This window comes from Pseudophryne corroboree, chromosome 6, assembly GCF_028390025.1.
Source record: "Pseudophryne corroboree isolate aPseCor3 chromosome 6, aPseCor3.hap2, whole genome shotgun sequence".
NCBI classification, from domain to species: Eukaryota; Metazoa; Chordata; class Amphibia; order Anura; family Myobatrachidae; genus Pseudophryne; species Pseudophryne corroboree.
Window position 1 is genome coordinate 327,064,124 of NC_086449.1, and position 20,783 is coordinate 327,084,906.

The window sequence follows — 20,783 nt, forward strand, 5'->3', positions numbered from 1 at the left end:
TACTGACTTTTATATTTGTAGTCCCAGCAACTGTTCACTACAGTTAGTAATTCCCCCACAGGCACCCAACATATAAATAGTACTGTAGGAGGTCCGAGGGTTGCATTAAAAAAAAAACCCACAAGCACCACACACACACACACACACACACTTTCTGCCTCTGTATTAAATGTATCTTCTATGCGATCCGAACAAATTATGGAATCCTTTATAAGCGATGACTACTTACATAAAAACAAACCACAATGCTGTAATATATACAGTATCTTAAGATTGTGAGGTCTCGTACTTTTCACGCTCACTTCTACAATCATCTCACTGCAAACAGCACCAAACATCTTGGCTCTGCTGTCTCACTGTTTATTTGGGTATGACTGCTGACGCAGCAATGTTTATAAACTAGATTCAAAGTACTCAGAATTGAATAGACGATTGCACTCTAGATTTTGGAAGGTCCATGTTACACCAAATCAATATTTAAAAGCTGGCTCAGTCTGCAAATACAGAAGGCTCAACCGCCATTTCCATGGCTGGGACTAGAGGGTGCCAATCGGAAACAAGGTGTGTCTCTAATAATTGTAATGGATATCCGCTGCAAACAGAAAACATTTTAGAGAATAAAAAAATAAGTCAGTTTGTATCAGTTTTATAGAAAATGTATTTCAATTAATTGTACACATTACTTAGTTTCCCCCTAGTTTGGACATATTGAACATAAGTGGGTGGAATGTGTAAGTCAATTTATTTATGTTCCAATGTATTGCCACTTGTTTTGGTCACTTTAAATCAGTTCTGAGCCTGTATAAGTTGCAGAGAGCTCTTTGTCAATCATTATGGAACAAAAGGCAATTGGTTAAATTTTTCAAGCTCCGATTTATCCAGTGATGAATTTCCTGGTCATGTGGGCGCTGCCATTTTATTACTCTTTGGCAATTCCAAATGGCTTATCCACCTCAATCGTTCCACAGTCCACAATTACCACATCTTTAAGAGGCTTGTCTCGTGCATCTGTCTTGGTGGTTCCAATTTTTATTACCACATCCTGCAAGAGAAGTTGAAAAATGTATAAAAGACTTTAAGATGTTTGTTTACCTTTTCATCACCAACAAGCTTTAATAGCATAGTAACCCAACAATTCCTCACAAGGGGTTCTTGTGGAAAATAGTTAACCACTTAACCGACACATTTCCCCTTCAAACCACTCAGAATTGTTTGGGTTTTAATAAATTTGATAAAGTTAAAAATATATTTACATTTCAGTTTTTAAAAGTGCTTAAGAAATAAATAAAAAATACATAGGGGGTGTTTTGCTCCCCTCCCCCTAACCCTGTGTACATAGGACCCCCATTTTAAATTCATTTTCCATAAGATCCCCTTAATAGTCACCACATGGAACTGTGGGTGGTAAGAGATCCCCTGGCAGAACCCCCACTGCCAATGGACCCCAGTTAAGTACCCCATGTGCCACCATGTGATAAATATTACCCACCACCCAAAAATATTTTTTTTTTCTATTGGTCACCATAATCCCCCTAGGGCCAAAAGAAAAACCACTTTTTATAGGCAACACCCTGTATAGCCCCATCCCCTCACATGTTTTCAGAGCATGGGGGAAAGGGGAACTAATAATCAGTGCTCCAGCTGCAGCTTACCTCTGCTGGAAACGTTGTTCCCCTTCCAGTACGTTTAGTTCCAGTGAATGCGCCCCGGAAAGCCGCTCGTAAGGCATTCTGGGGAGCAATTTCAGAAGTGATGTCGGCAGTCATAGACAGTGACATCACTTCTTAGGGGCAACATCAGCAGGAGAAGTCCATTTTGAACTTGTGCAAAACGGATTTCCTCCATACCCAGAGGAATCATTGTTTCCCCATCAATTCACTTGGGTCACTTCCAGGTCATGATCTATCTGTCCACCTTTGCTGGCACCATTACAGCAAGTATCTGTTAAGAAATGGCAAATGGGAAGAAGCCCATACTATCAGCTACAATACCTAATTAAAATAAAAACCATGAAAGCAACAAGATAAAAGCTGTCCGCTTATTTGCTTTGGGTTGTAGAATGTGAAAAAAGGGGAGCCTGGACTGCACATCCTATTACTAAAGATAGCGCCTCTTGATATCATGCTGAGGCTTCTAATACTATGCTGGAGGAAGAGAGATGCAGATGCACACTCTTAGCACCAAGAACACGGACAGTAAAAATAATTTAAATAAACCCTCACAATTAACATGGAGTATAATTGAAGTTCTTAGCACACATTTGCGCAAATATGCGGGCCCATGTACTGCGGCCAGGTGACTTCATCACATGGGTCCCTAACATTCCTAATACGATCACATTCTATACATTTATTCAGGACTTGCCTCTAAATAAGGCCTTATCAATGTGTGATCTGAAATGCAGGAGCCCAGCTAATAAAATCACCTGAGGATGAATGGGAGGAGTGCCAATACCAGAGAAGGAAGCCTTGCCTTCCAGTGTACAATATATACACAAATATAGTGGGAAAAAGGACTGCACATCCTATTACTAAAGATATCAAGAGGTGCTACCATGCTGAGGCTTCTAATACTATGCTGGGGGAAGAGAGATGCAGATGCACACTTAGCACTAAAGGTGCATACACACGGAGAGATTTTGACTATGAGAGATTTTGACTAACTTTTCCCTTGAACTGGCAGTAGGAGATTTTGACTAACTTTACCAGAGATTTTGTCTAACTATGCAAGAGATTTTGGCTATGGGAGATTTTGACTATCTCATTTAAATAAGGGGATGAGTGTCATATATAGGACGATTTTACAGAGTGGCTGGTATTTAAATAGCTAAAAGTAAAAAAAAAAATTTGCGTGGGGTCCCCCCTCCTATGTAAAACCAGCCTCGGTCTCTTTGAGCCAGTCCTGGTTGTTAAAATACAGAGGGAAAAAATGAGTAGGGTTCCCCCATATTTGGACAACCAGCACCGGGCTCTGCGTCCGGTCCTGGTTTTAAAAATATGGGGGACAAAAGACATAGGGGTCCCCCGTATTTTTAAAACCAGCACCGGGCTCCACTAGGCAGGGAGATAATGCCACAGCCGGGGGACACTTTTATATTGGGCCGTGCCATTAGCCCCCCCAACTAGTCACCCCTGGCCGGGGTACACTGGAGGAGTGAGGACCCCTTAAATCAAGGGGTCCCCCCCAGCCACCCAAGGGCCAGGGGTGAAGCCCGAGGCTGTCCCCCCCCATCCAATGGGCTGCGGATGGGGGGGCTGATAGCCTTTCAATAGTAATATTGTTCTTTACAGGTGGCCTACAGGTCCCAGCAAGCCTGCCCCAGCATGCTGGCACTTGGAGAACCACAAGTGCCAGCATGCCCAGACATAAAGGGCCCGCTGGCACCTGTAAAGAAAATATTGAAAAAAAAAACACATTCTTTAAAAAATCCTTTATTAAACTGGGTCTTCACCTGGGAGGCGGCGGCCTTTAAGCTCTTTTGCATGGCCGCCGCCTTCCCAGGACTTCCAGCATCTTCACCTGGTGGGCGGCGGCTGCTAAGCTCTTTTGCATAGCCGCCGCCCATCCAGGACTTCCACGGCGTCTTCAGGATTCAGGAGCTCTTCTCCGCTCCTCCTCCGCCGTCGGACTGAAAGCCGCTGCCTCGCGCTGACTTATATAAGTCAGCGGGAGGGGGCGGGGCGATGACGCGGCGAGCCGTGATTGGCTCACGGCGGCCATCTTGAATTTCAAAAATGACGCTGAGGCGCCATTTTTGAAACTGGTACCGCTCCGCTGCCAAACTCTGCAAGATAAAGATAAAGGTAAATTTCCCCCGCCCGCACCGCTGCCACAAACCGCCGCCGCCCACACCACCACCGCACCCACTGCCGTCCACACCGCAACCCGACGCCGCCCGCACCACCGCCGCAACCCGCCGTCGCCCACACCGCCGCCACAACCCACCGCCGCCTGCAAAATCGCTATCGCTGGGAAAAGTCGCTGGCCTCTTAAAGTATAGCAATTTTGACTAACTTTAGCAGCGACATAGCCAAAATTGACTTGCCTGCACTGACTATTTTTCCCAGCGATAGCGACCTAGCGGGGACGCGCATCGCTATCGCTGCCTGTATACACACGGAGCGATCTGCACTAACTTTCTGAGCGATTTTGACTATATAGTCAAAATCGCTCAGTTATATCGCTCCGTGTGTATGCACCTTAAGAACACTGATAGTAAAAATAATTTAAATAAACCCTCACAATTAACATGGAGGACCCATGTGATGAAGTCACCTGGCCGCGGTACATGGGCCCGCATATTTGCGCAAATGTGTGCTAAGAACTTCAATTATACTCCATGTTAATTGTGAGGGTTTATTTAAACTATTTTTACTATCAGTGTTCTTAGTGCTAAGAGTGTGCATCTGCATCTCTCTTCCTCCACCGTTGTAGAATGCGAGTTCTATTTGTAAAATTATGAAAGCAATGAATTCCAGGGTCATGACTGTCCAGAGCTTAGGAACAGGAATGGTAAAAGAATTATGAACTAAATGTACATGCAATTATTGGCATGTCAGACAAAACCGGATCTTTGTAATTTCCAAACTATATGTAGAAGTGTGAAAATCCCCACACTAACCGAAAGCTGTAAATACGGATAACCATATCCAGTCTTACCTCTCCTTCCAAGATTTTACCAAACACCACATGTTTTCCATCGAGCCAAGAAGTTTTAACGATGGTGATGAAAAACTGTGAGCCGTTTGTGTCCTTGCCAGCGTTGGCCATGCTCACCCAATAGGGACCGTAGTGCTTCAGTTTAAAGTTCTCATCAGGGAACTTATCCCCATAGATGCTTTTACCTGGATTTAATGACAGGTGGAATATATATATTAATTGAAAAAAAAAACAAAAACAAGTTATTCAATTACCGTAAACAATATTCATTGTCAAGCATGAAATGGGTGTAAACCTTTCCATAACCGAGTGCATCAAGTGCCTCACACAAAAGTAAAACCTGGAGTAAAAGCATGCAGTATGCATTTCATGCTACTGGCAGAGACAGAAAATGGATGATGTTCAGTTAATCAGATACAGACTGAAGGAATATGTTCAATATCTGAAATATTGACACCAGTTCTTGGGTAATACAAAGGGGAGGTTCCAATTAGCAGTTAATTATCTTGCTGGGGGCTATCCTATTAGCCCCGATACATTAGCGTGAGCCGTGGCTCATTGTGGAGTTTTGTTTCACCTGCCTCAGGCAGTCAAAACCAAATACCCAGAACAGCTCCAGCTGTTTCTACGAAAAACACAGGTTTAACCGCACTCTTTTTTCAGGACACCAAATTGTATAGCCTGTAAAAAATAAAATAAAAAACCCAACCACCACACACATACGGCGAAACATCTGACTTTTTTTGTGCGAGATGTTTCTTAACAGGTAACTGGATAACCCTGAAATATACTATTGTTTTCAAAAAAAAAAGTGGCATTCATTAAGAAGACTGATCAAAACTAAAAAAAAAAAAAAAAGACTATTTTAAGATAAGTGTTTTACGTTTTCTGGAATTAACTAAAGGGGGTACTCACGGAGCGATCATCTAAGCAATCCGACTAGATTGCTTAAGATTTTAAGCATGATCTCTCCATGTGTACCCCCCACAGCGATAGCGATGCGCTATCGCTGGTGCTAGATTGAGCCTGCATGCAGACTCAATCTAGCAGGTCGCTCATTTCACCCGCTGGCTGAAAAGAGCGCCCCCCCCAGCACACTGTGCTGAGCATGGGTAGAGGTGTGTGCCGAGCGGTTCGCTCAGCACACATCTCTAACCACATCTGCCCATGAATACAGAACTTAAGGGGCAGTTTCAAATGTTTTTTCCCCTGCAGCAGCCACTGGAGGGCGCCCAGCGGCCGAGGAGGACATCTTTCAGGAGGCTGCGTGTAAAGTGTTGAAACTGGGCGGATGCCCAAAGCAGGGAGTTCAGACGGGGAGTTTAATCCCTGTCTGTTTGGGTGCAACATGAGCGATGTGCATGGGCACCCAAACAATTTAATTGAGACCGTTGTTTGGGCATCTAAATATACGTTATGGTAAGAACTTACCGTTGATAACGGTATTTCTCCAAAGTCCACAGGATAACATTGGGATGTGATGGAGCAACAGCGGATTTGTACCAAACCATAAACGCTTTTCGACCTCCCAGCATGCAATGGGTCCGTTCATATATTCACGCCTCCTGGCTCAGGCAAACCAGTTGTTTGTCCCCCAAGCTCAAGGCAGAAGCATAATAGAGGGCCCTAATCAGGCGAGAAGAACACACATGTACACCCTTCCATGAGTAAAATAATCCTCAAATCAGGTGCGTCAGGGTGGGATCCCTGTGGACTTAGGAGAAATAGTTATGAACGGTAAGCTCTTACCATAACATTTCTCCTGTAGGGTCCACAGGATAACATTGGGATGTCACAAAGCAATTTAGTGGTGGGGACGCTCCTGATTGGACAGGAGAATCCTTCGCCCGAATTCAGCGTCCTGAGAGGCAAAGGTATCAACGGCATAATGTCTAATGAATGTGTTAATGGAAGACCATGTGGCTGCCTAACATATCTGCTCTGCTGAAGCACCACGTTGTGCTGCCCATGATGGACCTATCTTACGAGTAGAGTGAGCAGAGACATTATCCGGAACAGGGAGATCAACTTGAGATTATGCTTCTGAAATGGTCATCCAAAGCCACCTCGCCAGTGTCTGCTCATCAGCAGGGTATCCTCTCTTATGAAATCCATGGAGAACAAAGAATCCGTCTTTCTGATAGCACTGGTACGATCTACGTAGATCCTTAAGGCACAGACTACGTCCAATGATGCATCACTCACAGAAAGGTCCGGTTCTTGGAAAGCCAGGACTACAATTTCTTCGTTAAGGTGGAATTTAGACACCACCTTAGGAAGATACCCAGATTGAGTTCTGAGAACTGATCAAAGAAAAAAAATAAAATAGAAAAAACACCCAACCACACAATCAGAAATGGAGGATGACATAATGACCCTAAATCTGATACTCTTCTAGCTGAAGCCATGGCCAATAGAAAGAGAACTTTAGCTGTTAACCATTTAAGATCCACTCCTTTAAGTGGTTCAAATGGGGTAACTTGAAGGGCCTTTAGAACTAAACTTAGATCCCAAGGCGCTGTAGGAGGAACAAAAAGGAGGTTGAATGCACACGTCCTGTAGGTTGTATGGTTCCAAAAGAAAATTGCCAGTCAGCGCCAACACTTGCGCTCTCACGGAAGCCACCCTTAAACCTTTATCCATTCCTGCCTGAAGGAATGCTAGGACTCTGAAAACTCTGAACGACCTAGGATGAATTTTCCATTCACTGCACCACTGAATATAGGCATGTCATATTCAGTGATAAATGCGAGCTGAGAATAGTTTCCTTGCACTGAGCATTGTTTGAATTACCTGTTGTGAGAATCCTCTTGACTTCAGGATAGAGGTCTCAAGAGCCACGCCGTTAAAGACAGTTGATCCAGATGTCTGATGACAAGGCCCTTGAGTCAGTAGATCTGGATGTTGAGGGAGTAGGAATGGAGTATCCATCGACATCCTCTGCAGATTTGCGTACCAATGTCTTCTGGGCCAAGCCAGAGCTATTAGTATCACGGCACCCTTTCCTTGTTTTACCCGTCTCCCCACCCTGGGTAACCGGGGCGATGGGAGGAAACATAGGCCAGATGAAAGTCCTCTCCACCAACATGGCATCCACAAAGATCGCTTTGATTTTGACCTGTATGAGGGAAATTTGTTGTTCTGACGGGATGTCACAAGATCCATCTCTGGTAACCCCCATCTGTTGACCAGGGTCAGGAAGACCTCTGGGTGTAGAGCCCATTCGTTTGCATGAATGGTGTGTCGACTGAGAAAATCCACTTCCCAGTTTAGGACTCCTGGAACGAACACTGCGGACAAGGCTGGAAGATGAAGTTCTGCCCACTTTAAACGAGCGACTTACCTCCATTGCTTTCTGGCTACGAGTTCCTCCCTGATGGTTGAGGTACGCTACTGCCATCGCATTGTCCGAGCGGATCGTAACTGGTTTTCCTTGAAGGATGTCCTTTGCTTGAATCAGCGCCGAGTTCCAATATACTTATTGGCAGGCAACTTTCGTCCTTGGTCCACTGCCGCTTGAAACAAATCCTTCCTGACCCTGCTCCCCAGCCCGGAAGGCTGGCATCCGTTGACAGAATTTTCCAGTCTGATATCCAAAAGGGTCTCCCTTTGTCCAGATGGGATGTCTGTAGCCACCAGGCTTAATGACCTCCTTACTTCCAGAGTAAGGACCATAGTCTGCGTTTTTATTGTCTGATGAAAACCATTCCATTTGGTAAGTATCAGTTGTTGCAGAGGCCTTGAATGGAACAGAGCATACTCTACCATGTCGAATGTTAATACCATCAATCCCATCACACTCATTGCTGCGTGAATGGATACCTTTCGACTGTGTAGCAGCTCCTGAATCCTTAACTTTACCTCTGAACTTTTGTTCAGAGGTAAAGTTACTCTCTGAAGGCTCAAATCCAATACAGCCCCCAAGTGAGTCATCCTTTGTGATGGAACCAGACCCGATTTTGCCCAATTTCTGAGCCAACTGTGCTTCTGCAGACACTATGGTCTGTTGCAGATGACACAGAAGCAATTTCCGAGACTGTATCAGGATTAAAAAAAGATTGTCGAGGTATGGAAAAATTCTTATCCCCTGCTGGTGGAGATAAGCTGCTATTACCACCATAAATTTTGGTAAACACTCTGGGGGCTGTGGCCAATCCGAATGGTAGAGCCCGGAACTGAAAATGCTGTTGGAGGATAGCGAACCTTAGATAGCACTGATGGGACAGGGCTATGGGAACATGTAGGTAAGCATCCTGGATATCCAGGGACACCATAAAATCCCCTGGCTCCATGGCCAAAATGATGGAACGTAAAGTCTCCATATGAAACCGAGGCACCCAAATGTACTTGTTCCGGCCAATACTCAATCTAAAAATGCTGAACAGGTTGGGGTAGAACCCCTGTCCTTGTTGTGCAGGAGGAACTGGAATGATTACTCCTGATTGAAGCAATTTCTGAACTGCTTCTTGCAAAGCCGTGGCCTTCCTCTTTACCAAAGACGGGCTGGTACAAAAAACACACCAACACACCTTTGAGGAGGGTTTTTCTTGAAAGCAAATGCATAAAGGCGATACCGCTTCTTGCACCAAGGCAACTGTGGTAGACTGCTGCCAGATCTGTGCAAATTGAAGTCAGCCTCCCAACCTGGGATCCCCCAGGTGGAGGCCCGCACCATCAGGCTGATGGCTTATCGTCCGTATTAGAAGCCGGTCCTCTGGTAGCCCAATGCTTTTTAGTCTTACCAGACCTGTTGTATTGGGACTGTTTGCCATCACCTTTTCTGAGAGACCAAAAAGCTGGAATTTTAGGCTTGAATTTGTATGTGGAAGGAAACTTTACATTCTTGGAGTCTGCTTCTGACTCCAAAAAACTAGTTAACTCTTTACCAAAAAGAACACCTCCAGTAAAAGGTAAAGATTCCCAAACCTTTTTGGATTCTGAAATCCGCTTTCCATGTACAAAGCCAAACTGCTCTGCGAGCCGCTACTGCTGAGGCCTGAGAGGCAATTGTACCGGAGGATGATGAGGAGGACATCTTGCCTCTGTAGAGCCAGTTTGTGCAAGGAGAGATTGATTGCTTCTTTTTTGGTGGGGGCCCAAACCAACCAGTCATTTCAGTCACAGTCGTGTGGCAGACCCCGTCGCTGAAATGGGTTCGTTAAAGTGTGCATGTCCTGTTTATACAACATAAGGGTGGGTGGGAGGGCCCAAGGACAATTCCATCTTGCACCTCTTTTTTCTTTCATTTTTCTTTGCATCATGTGCTGTTTGTGGACAATTTTTTTGAAGTGCCATCCTATCTGACACTGCAGTGCCACTCCTAGATGGGCCAGGTGTTTGTGTCGGCCACTTGTGTCGCTTAGCTATCCAGCGACCTCAGTGCAAATTTTAGGACTAAAAATAATATTGTGATAAATTCTATGATTTAAGCTGTTTTTTAGGTTTTTTTTTTTTTTTTTTTTTTTAAAAACACCCGAATCCAAAACACACCCGAATCATACAAAAAAAATTCGGTGAGGTTTTGCCAAAACGCGTCCGAATCCAAAACCAAAACCCGAAAAATGTCCGGTGCACATCACTAATATATACTAGTGATGTGCACCGGACATTTTTCGGGTTTTGTGTTTTGGTTTCGGTTCTGCGGCCGTGTTTTGGATTCGGACGCATTTTGGCAAAACCTCACCGAATTTTTTTTGTCTGATTCGGGTGTGTTTTGGATTCGGGTGTTTTTTTTTTCTTTTTCAAAAAACCCCCTAAAAAACAGCTTAAATCATAGAATTTGGGGGTCATTTTGATCCCATAGTATTATTAACCTCAATAACCATAATTTCCACTCATTTCCAGTCTATTCTGAACACCTCACAATATTTTTAGTCCTAAAATTTGCACCGAGGTCGCTGGATGGCTAAGCTAAGCGACACAAGTGGCCGACACAAACACCTGGCCCATCTAGGAGTGGCACTGCAGTGTCAGGCAGGATGGCACTTCAAAAAATTGTCCCCAAACAGCACATGATGCAAAGAAAAATGAAAGGAAAAAAAAAAAAAAGGAGGTGCAAGATGGAATTGTCCTTGGGCCCTCCCACCCACCCTTATGTTGTATAAACAGGACATGCACACTTTAACGAACCCAACATTTCAGCGACAGGGTCTGCCACACGACTGACTGAAATGACTGGTTGGTTTGGGCCCCCACCAAAAAAAGAAGCAATCAATCTCTCCTTACACAAACTGGCTCTACAGAGGCAAGATGTCCACCTCATCATCATCCTCCGATTCCTCACCCCTTTCACTGTGTACATCCCCCTCCTCACAGATTATTAATTCGTCCCCACTGGAATCCACCATCTCAGGTCCCTGTGTACTTTGTGGAGGCACTTGCTGCTGGTGAATGTCTCCACGGAGGAATTGATTATTCATTTTGATGAACATCATCTTCTCCACATTTTCTGGAAGTAACCTCGTATGCAGATTGCTGACAAGGTGAGCGGCTGCACTAAACACTCTTTCGGAGTACACACTGGAGGGAGGGCAACTTAGGTAGAATAAAGCCAGTTTGTGCAAGGGCCTCCAAATTGGCTCTTTTTCCTGCCAGTATACGTAAGGACTGTCTGACGTGCCTACTTGGATGCGGTCACTCATATAATCCTCCACCATTCTTTCAATGGTGAGAGAATCATATGCAGTGACAGTAGACGACATGTCAGTAATCGTTGGCAGGTCCTTCAGTCCGGACCAGATGTCAGCACTCGCTCCAGACTGCCCTGCATCACCGCCAGCGGGTGGGCTCGGAATTCTTAGCCTTTTCCTCACACCCCCAGTTGCGGGAGAATGTGAAGGAGGAGATGTTGACGGGTCACGTTCCGCTTGACTTGACAATTTTCTCACCAGCAGGTCTTTGAAACTCTGCAGACTTGTGCCGGAAAGAGAGATACAACGTAGGTTTTAAATCTCGGATCGAACACGGTGGCCAAAATGTAGTGCTCAGATTTCAACAGATTGACCACCCGTGAATCCTGGTTAAGCGAATTAAGGGCTCCATCCACAAGTCCCACATGCCTAGCGGAATCGCTCTGTTTTAGCTCCTCCTTCAATGTCTCCAGCTTCTTCTGCAAAAGCCTGATGAGGGGAATGACCTGACTCAGGCTGGCAGTGTCTGAACTGACTTCACGTGTGGCAAGTTCAAAGGGTTGCAGAACCTTGCACAATGTTGAAATCATTCTCCACTGTGCTTGAGTCAGGTGCATTCCCCCTCCTTTGCCTATATCGTGGGCAGATGTATAGGCTTGAATGGCCTTTTGCTGCTCCTCCATCCTCTGAAGCATATAGAGGGTTGAATTCCACCTCGTTACCACCTCTTGCTTCAGATGATGGCAGGGCAGGTTCAGGACTGTTTGGTGGTGCTCCAGTCTTCTGTACGCGGTGGCTGAATGCCGAAAGTGGCCCGCAATTCTTCGGTCCACCGACAGCATCTCTTGCACGCCCCTGTCGTTTTTTAAATAATTCTGCACCACCAAATTCAATGTATGTGCAAAACATGGGACGTGCTGGAATTTGCCCAGATGTAATGCACGCACAATATTGCTGGCGTTGTCCAATGTCACAAATCCCCAGGAGAGTCCAATTGGGGTAAGCCATTCTGCGATGATCTTCCTCAGTTTCCGTAAGAGGTTGTCAGCTGTGTGCCTCTTCTGGAAAGCGGTGATACAAAGCGTAGCCTGCCTAGGAACGAGTTGGCGTTTGAGATGCTGCTACTGGTGCCGCTGCTGCTGTTCTTGCTGCGGGAGGCAATACATCTACCCAGTGGGCTGTCACAGTCATATAGTCCTGAGTCAGCCCTGCTCCACTTGTCCACATGTCCGTGGTTAAGTGGACACTGGGTACAACTGCATTTTTTTAGGACACTGGTGAGTCTTTTTCTGAGGTCTGTGTACATTTTCGGTATCGCCTGCCTAGAGAAATGGAACCTAGATGGTATTTGGTACCGGGGACACAGTACCTCAATCAAGTCTCTAGTTGCCTCTGAATTAACGGTGGATACCGGAACCACGTTTCTCACCGCCCAGGCTGCCAAGGCCTGAGTTATCCGCTTTGCAGCAGGATGACTGCTGTGATATTTCATCTTCCTTGCAAAGGACTGTTGGACAGTCAATTGCTTACTGGAAGTAGTACAAGTGGTCTTCCCACTTCCCCTCTGGGATGACGATCGACTCCCAGCAGCTACAACAGCAGTGCCAGCAGCAGTAGGCGTTACACTCAAGGATGCATCGGAGGAACCCCAGGCAGGAGAGGACTCGTCAGACTTGCCAGTGACATGGCCTGCAGGACTATTGGCTTTCCTGGTTAAGGAGGAAATGGACACTGAGGGAGTTGGTGGTGTGGTTTGCAGGAGCTTGGTTACAAGAGGAAGGGATTTAGTGGTCAGTGGACTGCTTCCACTGTCACCCAAAGTTTTTGAACTTGTCACTGACTTATGATGAATGCGCTGCAGGTGACGTATAAGGGAGGATGTTCCGAGGTGGTTAACGTCCTTACCCCTACTTTACAGCTTGACAAAGGCAACACACGGCTTGACACCTGTTATCCGCATTTGTGTTGAAATAATTCCACACCGAAGAGCTGATTTTTTTTGTATTTTGACCAGGCATGTCAATGGCCATATTCATCCCACGGACAACAGGTGTCTCCCCGGGTACCCGACTTAAACAAACCACCTCACCATCAGAATCATCCTTGTCAATTTCCTCCCCAGCAACACCCATATCCTCATCCTGGTGTACTTCAACAGTGACATCTTCAATTTGACTATCAGGAACTGGACTGCGAGTGCTCCTTCCAGCACTTGCAGGGGGCGTGCAAATGGTGGAAGGCGCAAGCTCTTCCCGTCCAGTGTTGGGAAGGTCAGGCATCGCAACCGACACAATTGGACTCTCCTTGGGTATTTGTGATTTAGAAGAACGCACAGTTCTTTTGCCAGCTTAAGTCTTTTCATTTTTCTAGCGAGAGGATGAGTGCTTCCATCCTCATGTGAAGCTGAACCACTAGCCATGAACATAGGCCAGGGCCTCAGCCGTTCCTTGCCACTCCGTGTCGTAAATGGCATATTGGCAAGTTTACGCTTCTCATCAGACGCTTTTAATTTTTGGGTCATTTTACTGAACTTTTGTTTTTTGGATTTTACATGCTCTCTACTATGACATTGGGCATCGGCCTTGGCAGACGACGTTGATGGCATTTCATCGTCTCGGCCATGACTAGTGGCAGCAGCTTCAGCAAAGGTGGAAGTGGATCTTGATCTTTCCCTATTTAACCTCCACATTTTTGTTCTCCATTTTTTAAGGTGTGGAATTATATGCCAGTATCAATAGCAATGGCCTACTACTATATATACTGCGCACAACTAAAATGCAACACAGGTATAGAATGTAGATGGATAGTATACTTAATGACGACACAGAGGTAGGTACAGCAGTGGCCTACTGTACCGTAATGCTATATATTATATACTGGTGGTCACTGGTCAGCAAAACTCTGCATTGTACTCCTATATAATATTATACTGGTGGTCCCCAGTCCCCACAATAAAGCAGCACACTGAGCACAGATATGTAGTGTTTTTCAGGCAGACAACGTATACTGGTGGTCACTGTCTGCAAAACTCTGCACTGTACTCCTGCTATATAATACAGCTGCTCCCCAGTCCCCACAATTAAGCAGTGTGAGCACAGATATATGCAGCACACTGAGCACAGATATGGAGTGTTTTTCAGGCAGACAACGTATTACTGGTGGTCACTGTCAGCAAAACTCTGCACTGTAATCCTCCTATATACAGCTGCTCCCAGTCCCCACAATTAAGTAATAAGCAAGCACAAAATATTTGCAATGCATCAACATAAACGGAGAGGACGCCAGCCACGTCCTCTCCCTAACATTTCCAATGCACGAGTGAAAATGGCGGCGACGCGCGGCTGCTTATATAGAATCCGAATCTCGCGAGAATCAGACAGCGGGATGATGACGTTCGGGCGCGCTCGGGTTACCCGAGCCATACGGGAGAATCAGAGTATGGCTCGGACCCGTGTAAAAAGGGTGAAGGGGGGGGGGGGGGGTTCGGTTTCCGAGAAACCGAACCCGCTCATCACTAATATATACACACACACACACACACACACACACACACTCTCTACACAACCATCTCTCTACACATATGTAGTGACAGAAAAAAGAAAAAAAAAAAAAAAACACATTTAATGGGATTTTGGTACCTGCCGGTAAATCCTTTTCTCGTAGTCCATAGGCGATACTGGGGAATGCTCATTATAATGGGGTATAGATGGGTCCGCTGGAGCACTTTAAGAAATCTTCAACAGACTGTGCTGGCTCCTCCCCTCTATGCCCCCTCCCACAGCTCAGTCTAGAAAAACTGTGCCCGAAGGAGACGGAACATACTTTGAGAGGAGGAAGAAACAGAAACAATGAGAAAGAACATAACCAGGACAAGAAGAATAAGGGACAGCAAAAGGCGGGTCCAAAAATCAGAAATGGATAGCAAAGCTGATCCAACAATCTGTCACACAAGAACTTAACTTTTGCAGGAAAATTTACAAAGCACAGAGGTGGGCACCCAGTATCCCCCTATGGACTATGAGAAAAGGATTTACCGGTAGGTACCAAAATCCCATTTTTTCGGGGATACTGGGGAATGCTCATTACAATGAGTAAGTCCCAGAGCTCCCTTAACGGGCGGGAGTGTGCGGAGACCCCTGCAATACTGAACCATCATGCTGGCTGTCCTCTGACGCCAGAGTATCAAACTAATACAATTTGACAACGTGTTCGCACCCAACCAGTCGGCCGCTCAGCATAGGTGTAATGCAGAGACTCTCCAGGCAGCTGCCCAAAAGGAGCCTACTGACCTTGAAGAGTAGGCTGTAATGGAATGTTGTTGAGGCAAAGTAGCTGACAAATAAGCCTGTTGGAGATGGAGTCTGATCCAACGGCCTATTACCTGTTTTGAAGTTGGGCAACCTATCTGGTTGGCATCATACAAAGTGGAGGGAGAATCTGACATAGATCTTCTTCTGACATAGATCTTCTGTGTTCGTACTACATCCAGTGATCTTGGAGTAGCAGAGTTATCATTAATGACCAGAACCACCATCAGTTGTTACGAGAAGCCGAGATAGAACTCAGCAGAAATTCTTGCTGAAGGTTGTGATCTGCAAGGTCAACGTGAAACAGAAGGTAGGGACTCTTGGCCGACAATGCCCCTAACTCTGAGAGAATGCTAGCTGAATCCAAGGCTAACTGCATTAGTGTCTTCCACGTAAGATATCTTTCATCTACCGTTTGTAGTGGTTAAAACCAAGAAGATTGTGGGAAATCCAAAACCAGGTTTAGAGCCCAAGGTGTCAGAGGTGGTACAAAAGGAGGTAGTATGTGAAGCACACCTTTGAGGAATGCCTGAACCTCTGGCAGCATCGCCAGTTGTTTCTGGAAAAGGATTGATAAAGTAGAAATCTGAACCTTTAGTGAGCAAAACTTAGGCCCACATCCATTCCTGACTGTAGGAAGCATTAAAAGGCAGCCCAGTTTGAAATCCGCTGGCGGATATGGTTATCCTTCACACCAGGAGCTATACCTCTTCCATATTCAATGGGAAGGTCGTGAAGTGACTGCCTTTCTGGCTTGAAGCATAATTCGTATTACAGCACCTGGAATGCTCTTCCTGGCTAGAATTTGCCTTTTTGACGTCCATGCAGTTAAACGTAGGCAGTGTAAGTCTGGATAGACGAACGGGCCTTGTTAAGGAAGATCTTCCCGAAGCGTCAGAGGCCAGGGTTCTTCTACGAACAGGGAAAATAGGATTTTGGTACTTACCAGGTAAATCCTTTTCTTTGAATCCATAGGGGGCACTGGAGTACTCTTGGGATATGGACGGGCTTCCGTAGGAACAGCACTGAATATTTAAATTTAGAAACACTCCACCCCTCCATATCCCCGAGCACTTCTCAGTGTTTTTTACTGAGCCGAACAGGAACTATAGAGATGTTGACAATGGAGTATTACATATAACATAACTGACAATAACGAAGTTAACACATAACGTTACTGACAACTAAACAGTTGACACCCTAACCAGCACTTGTAATTTGAACCAGTCGGTGAAAGTGTGTTACCATAAGATCCTCAGAACTAACCACAAGTAGGTAAAACTGCTCTGGGTGGGCGTCCAGTGCCCCCTATGGATTCAAAGAAAAGGATTTACCTGGTAAGTACCAAAATCCTATTTTCTTTATCATCCACTAGGGGTCACTGGAGTACTCTTGGGACGTACCAAAGCTTCCCCCGTGGGCGGGAGAGCTGTTTGGCACTTGTAACACTAGGCGGCCAAAGCTAGATGCTGATGCCGCAAAAGTATCAAACTTGTAAAAGCGCACAAACGTGTGCACTGAAGACCATGTAGCCGCCCGGCAAAGCTGCGTCGCAGAAGCCCCACGACCAGCTGCCCATGAAGTTCCCACAGAACGTGTGGAATGAGCGGTTACTGACGTAGGCGGTTGTAACCTAGCATGAAGGTAAGCCTGACGTATGGTCAGTTTTATCCATCTGGATAAAGTTTGTTTAGATGCTGGCCAACCTATCTTGGCAGCATCATAGAGAACAAATAACGTATCCGTCTTAAAAACTGAAGACGTTCGGGATACATAAACGCGTAATGGGCGTACCACATCCAGAGTTCCAGAATGTGCTGTCAACACAGGAACTACTATTGGTTGATTGATGTGAAAAGATGACACTACCTTTGGTAAGAAAGCGGGATTCGTCCGAAGTTCCGCTCTGTCATCATGAAACACCAAATACGGTGGCTTGCATGACAAGGCACCCAAATCCGAAACACGCCTTGCCGAAGCTAAGGCTAGGAGAAAAATTGTTTTCCAAGTGAGAAACTTTATATCCACTTGTTGTAAGGGTTCAAAATATGAAGACTGTAAGAACTCCAAAACCAGATTCAAGTCCCATGGCGCTGTAGGTGGAATGAATTGAGGCTGTACCCTGAGTACACCTTGGAGAAAAGTGCGTATAGACGGCAATAGAGCCAATCGTCTTTGAAAGTAAATTGACAAAGCAGATACCTGCACCTTTAGTGTAGATAAACGCAATCCTCCATCTAACCCTGTTTGTAGAAACAACAACAGGCGGCATACCTTGAAAGCTGATGTCGGAAATTTCCGAGCTTCACACCAACCTATATAGGCACGCCATATTCTGTAATAATGAGCTGCCGTAACCGGCTTCCTAGCTCGTAACATGGTTGGTATAACTGAATCTGGAATGCCCTCTCTTCTTAAGAGGGCGGTCTCAACAGCCACCCTGTCAAACGCAGCCGCGCTAAATCGGGGTAAAGAAACGGACCCTGTTGTAACAGGTCTGGACGTATCGGGAGCGGCCAAGGATCGTCTGCGAGTAATCCTCGGAGATCCGAGAACCAAGTTCTCCGAGGCCAATGAGGCGCCACTAATACGACTGTGACCGACTCTCTTTTGATCCGTTTTAGCACCAGAGGGAGCAGCGGAAACGGTGGAAACAGATACACAAGACTGTACGGCCACGCGACAGTGAGAGCATCCACCGCCACTGCCTTTGGATCTCTTGTTCTGGACACATACTGGAACGTTTGGTGATTGTGTCGAGATGCCATCAGGTCCACCTGAGGATAGCCCCATCGCTGAACCAACATGTGAAACACTTCTGGATTTAATGACCATTCGCCTGGATGAAAATCCCGACGACTGAGATAATCCGCTTCCCAGTTGTCCACTCCCGGAATGAACACGGCCGACAATATCACCTGGTGGCATTCCGCCCAATTGAGGATTCGAGCTACTTCCCGCATTGCCATGCGGCTTCTCGTTCCTCCTTGTTTGTTGATGTATGCGACCGCCGTCGCATTGTCCGACTGCACTTGGACAGGCTGAGAGCGAATCCTGTGCACTGCTTGTCGTAGCGCATTGTAAATTGCGCGGAGTTCTAGAACATTTATAGACCGCAATTTCTCGTGATCCGCCCAGAGACCCTGGAGCTGACAATTTTGAATTACCGCTCCCCAACCCCTGAGACTGGCGTCCGTAGTTAGAATTATCCAATTCCAAAGTCCGAACCGTCTTCCTGCGGTTAAATTGTGTTCCTTGAGCCACCAGAGCAGAGATACTCTTGCTATTGGCGACAACCTCACCCTGTGGTGAATCTGCAGATGCGAGCCCGACCACTGGGCAAGCACGTTCAGCTGAAATGGACGAGAGTGAAATCTTCCGAACTGAAGCGCCTCGAAAGCTGCCACCATTGTGCCTAAAAGGCGAATGCACAAGTGTACCGACACTGTGCGTGGCTTGAGCACTAATTGTACTAGATGGCGTAGCATTTGTACTTTCTGTTGTGGTAGGTAAATTCTTTGATTGACCGTATCGAGAATCATACCTAGGAACTGAAGGCGTTGAGACGGAATTAGATGTGATTTCTTGAAATTTACAATCCAACCGTGGTGAACCAGTACATTGTATGTTAGCAGCGCATGTTGGGTAAGTATCTGCTGAGACGGAGCTTTGATGAGCAGATCGTCTAAATACGGAACTATTGTCACTCCCAGGGATCTGAGGTGAGCTATCATCACAGACATCACTTTGGTGAATACCCGAGGCGCTGATGAGAGGCCAAACGGTAGAGCCTGAAACTGGTAATGGTTCTGGCGTATTGCAAACCGCAAGAATTTCTGATGAGGCTGCCAAATTGGAATGTGTAAGTACGCATCCTTGAGGTCTAGCGCAATCATAAATTCCTTGGTCTCTAACCCCGCAATTACCGAACGTAGAGACTCCATTTTGAATCTGTAGTAAGTTACGTACTGATTGAGCCCCTTTAAGTTCAATATTGGTCTGACTGAGCCATCCGGCTTCGGGACCACAAACAGACTTGAATAATAACCCTGACCCTGTTGGTGTACAGGGACCGGAATCAACACTGCCGAATCCAGTAAGGACTGAATGGCAATTTGCAAAACCGTCCTCTTGTCGTCCGACAGAGGCAATCCTACCTTGAAAAACCGCAGAGGCGGAAGACAGTCGAACTCTATTTTGTAACCTTTTAACACTAAATTGCGGATCCAGCCCTCCGCGGATGTGTGGAACCACGCCACATGGAACGTCTGAAGGCGTGCTCCCACAATTGGAGAACCGAGATGGGCTGGTAACCCGTCATGCCACTGGCTTGTCGGTAACCTTAGCGTCTTGGCGAGTTGTGTTGGTTTGATGGAAACCACGTCCTCGACCACGTCTAGCAGGCGTGGCTGATCCTCTGCCACGTCCTCGAAAGGGCTGAGGTCTAAAGGATTTGAACGAAGGTCCAGCGTACCTTCTTCTTGGAGCCGGTGGAGGCAATGGTAAGAAAACCGACTTACCTCCCGTAGCCTCCGCAATCCATGCGTCCAATTCTGGACCAAACAACTTCTTGCCATCGTAAGGCAACGCCTCTATACTTCGTTTGACCTCTGCCTCCGCCTGATAAGTACGCAGGTAGAGTGCTCTTCGTGCCGTAACTAGCGACGATGAAATACGAGAAGTGAGCTGACAGACGTCAGTAGACGCTGTACAGAGATACTCTACAGCCTCAATCATTTGATTTACAAGAATTATTAGGTTTTCATCATGTAGAGAAGATTTGAGTTCTGTAAGCCATATTATGAGCGCCTTAGTTACCCAAATGCCAACCAATCCAGGTCTTAGCATCACACCTGCTGCTACATACATGGTTTTTAGCATAGTTTCTATCTTGCGATCTGAAGGATCTTTAAGCGTAGTAGCTGCTGGCACTGGTATGGTTAATTTCTTGGTAAGCTTTGACACTGAAGAATCAACTATTGGTGGATTCTCCCATGTACACGTTACCGAGTCTGGAAACGGATAACTAGACTTAAATCTGCGAGGTATAGAAAACCGTTTATCTGGATTCTGTCGTGTTTCTACTAACATCTGAGTTAGAGAATCCGACACAGGAAAACTTACTGGCGTCTTCCGTCGTTTAGTAAATACGACCTGATCATTGGTGAGAGGCTGCTCCGCTTCAGGA

The 20,783-nt window shown here is 46.0% G+C and overlaps 1 protein-coding gene across 1 annotated transcript in view; it reads right to left on the minus strand.

Moving 5' to 3' along the window:
• Window positions 1–634: 634 nt before the first annotated feature.
• The window catches only part of PPIB (peptidylprolyl isomerase B), a 62,843-nt gene continuing 42,694 nt past the window's right edge, over window positions 635–20,783 (minus strand). The window contains exons 4-5 of the mRNA XM_063926347.1: window positions 4,660–4,844; window positions 635–1,042 (exon numbers count right to left, since the gene is read on the minus strand). Of these exons, the coding sequence (XP_063782417.1) occupies window positions 920–1,042; window positions 4,660–4,844 (308 nt within the window). The 3' untranslated portion in view covers window positions 635–919. The remainder of the gene's footprint in view (window positions 1,043–4,659; window positions 4,845–20,783) is intronic.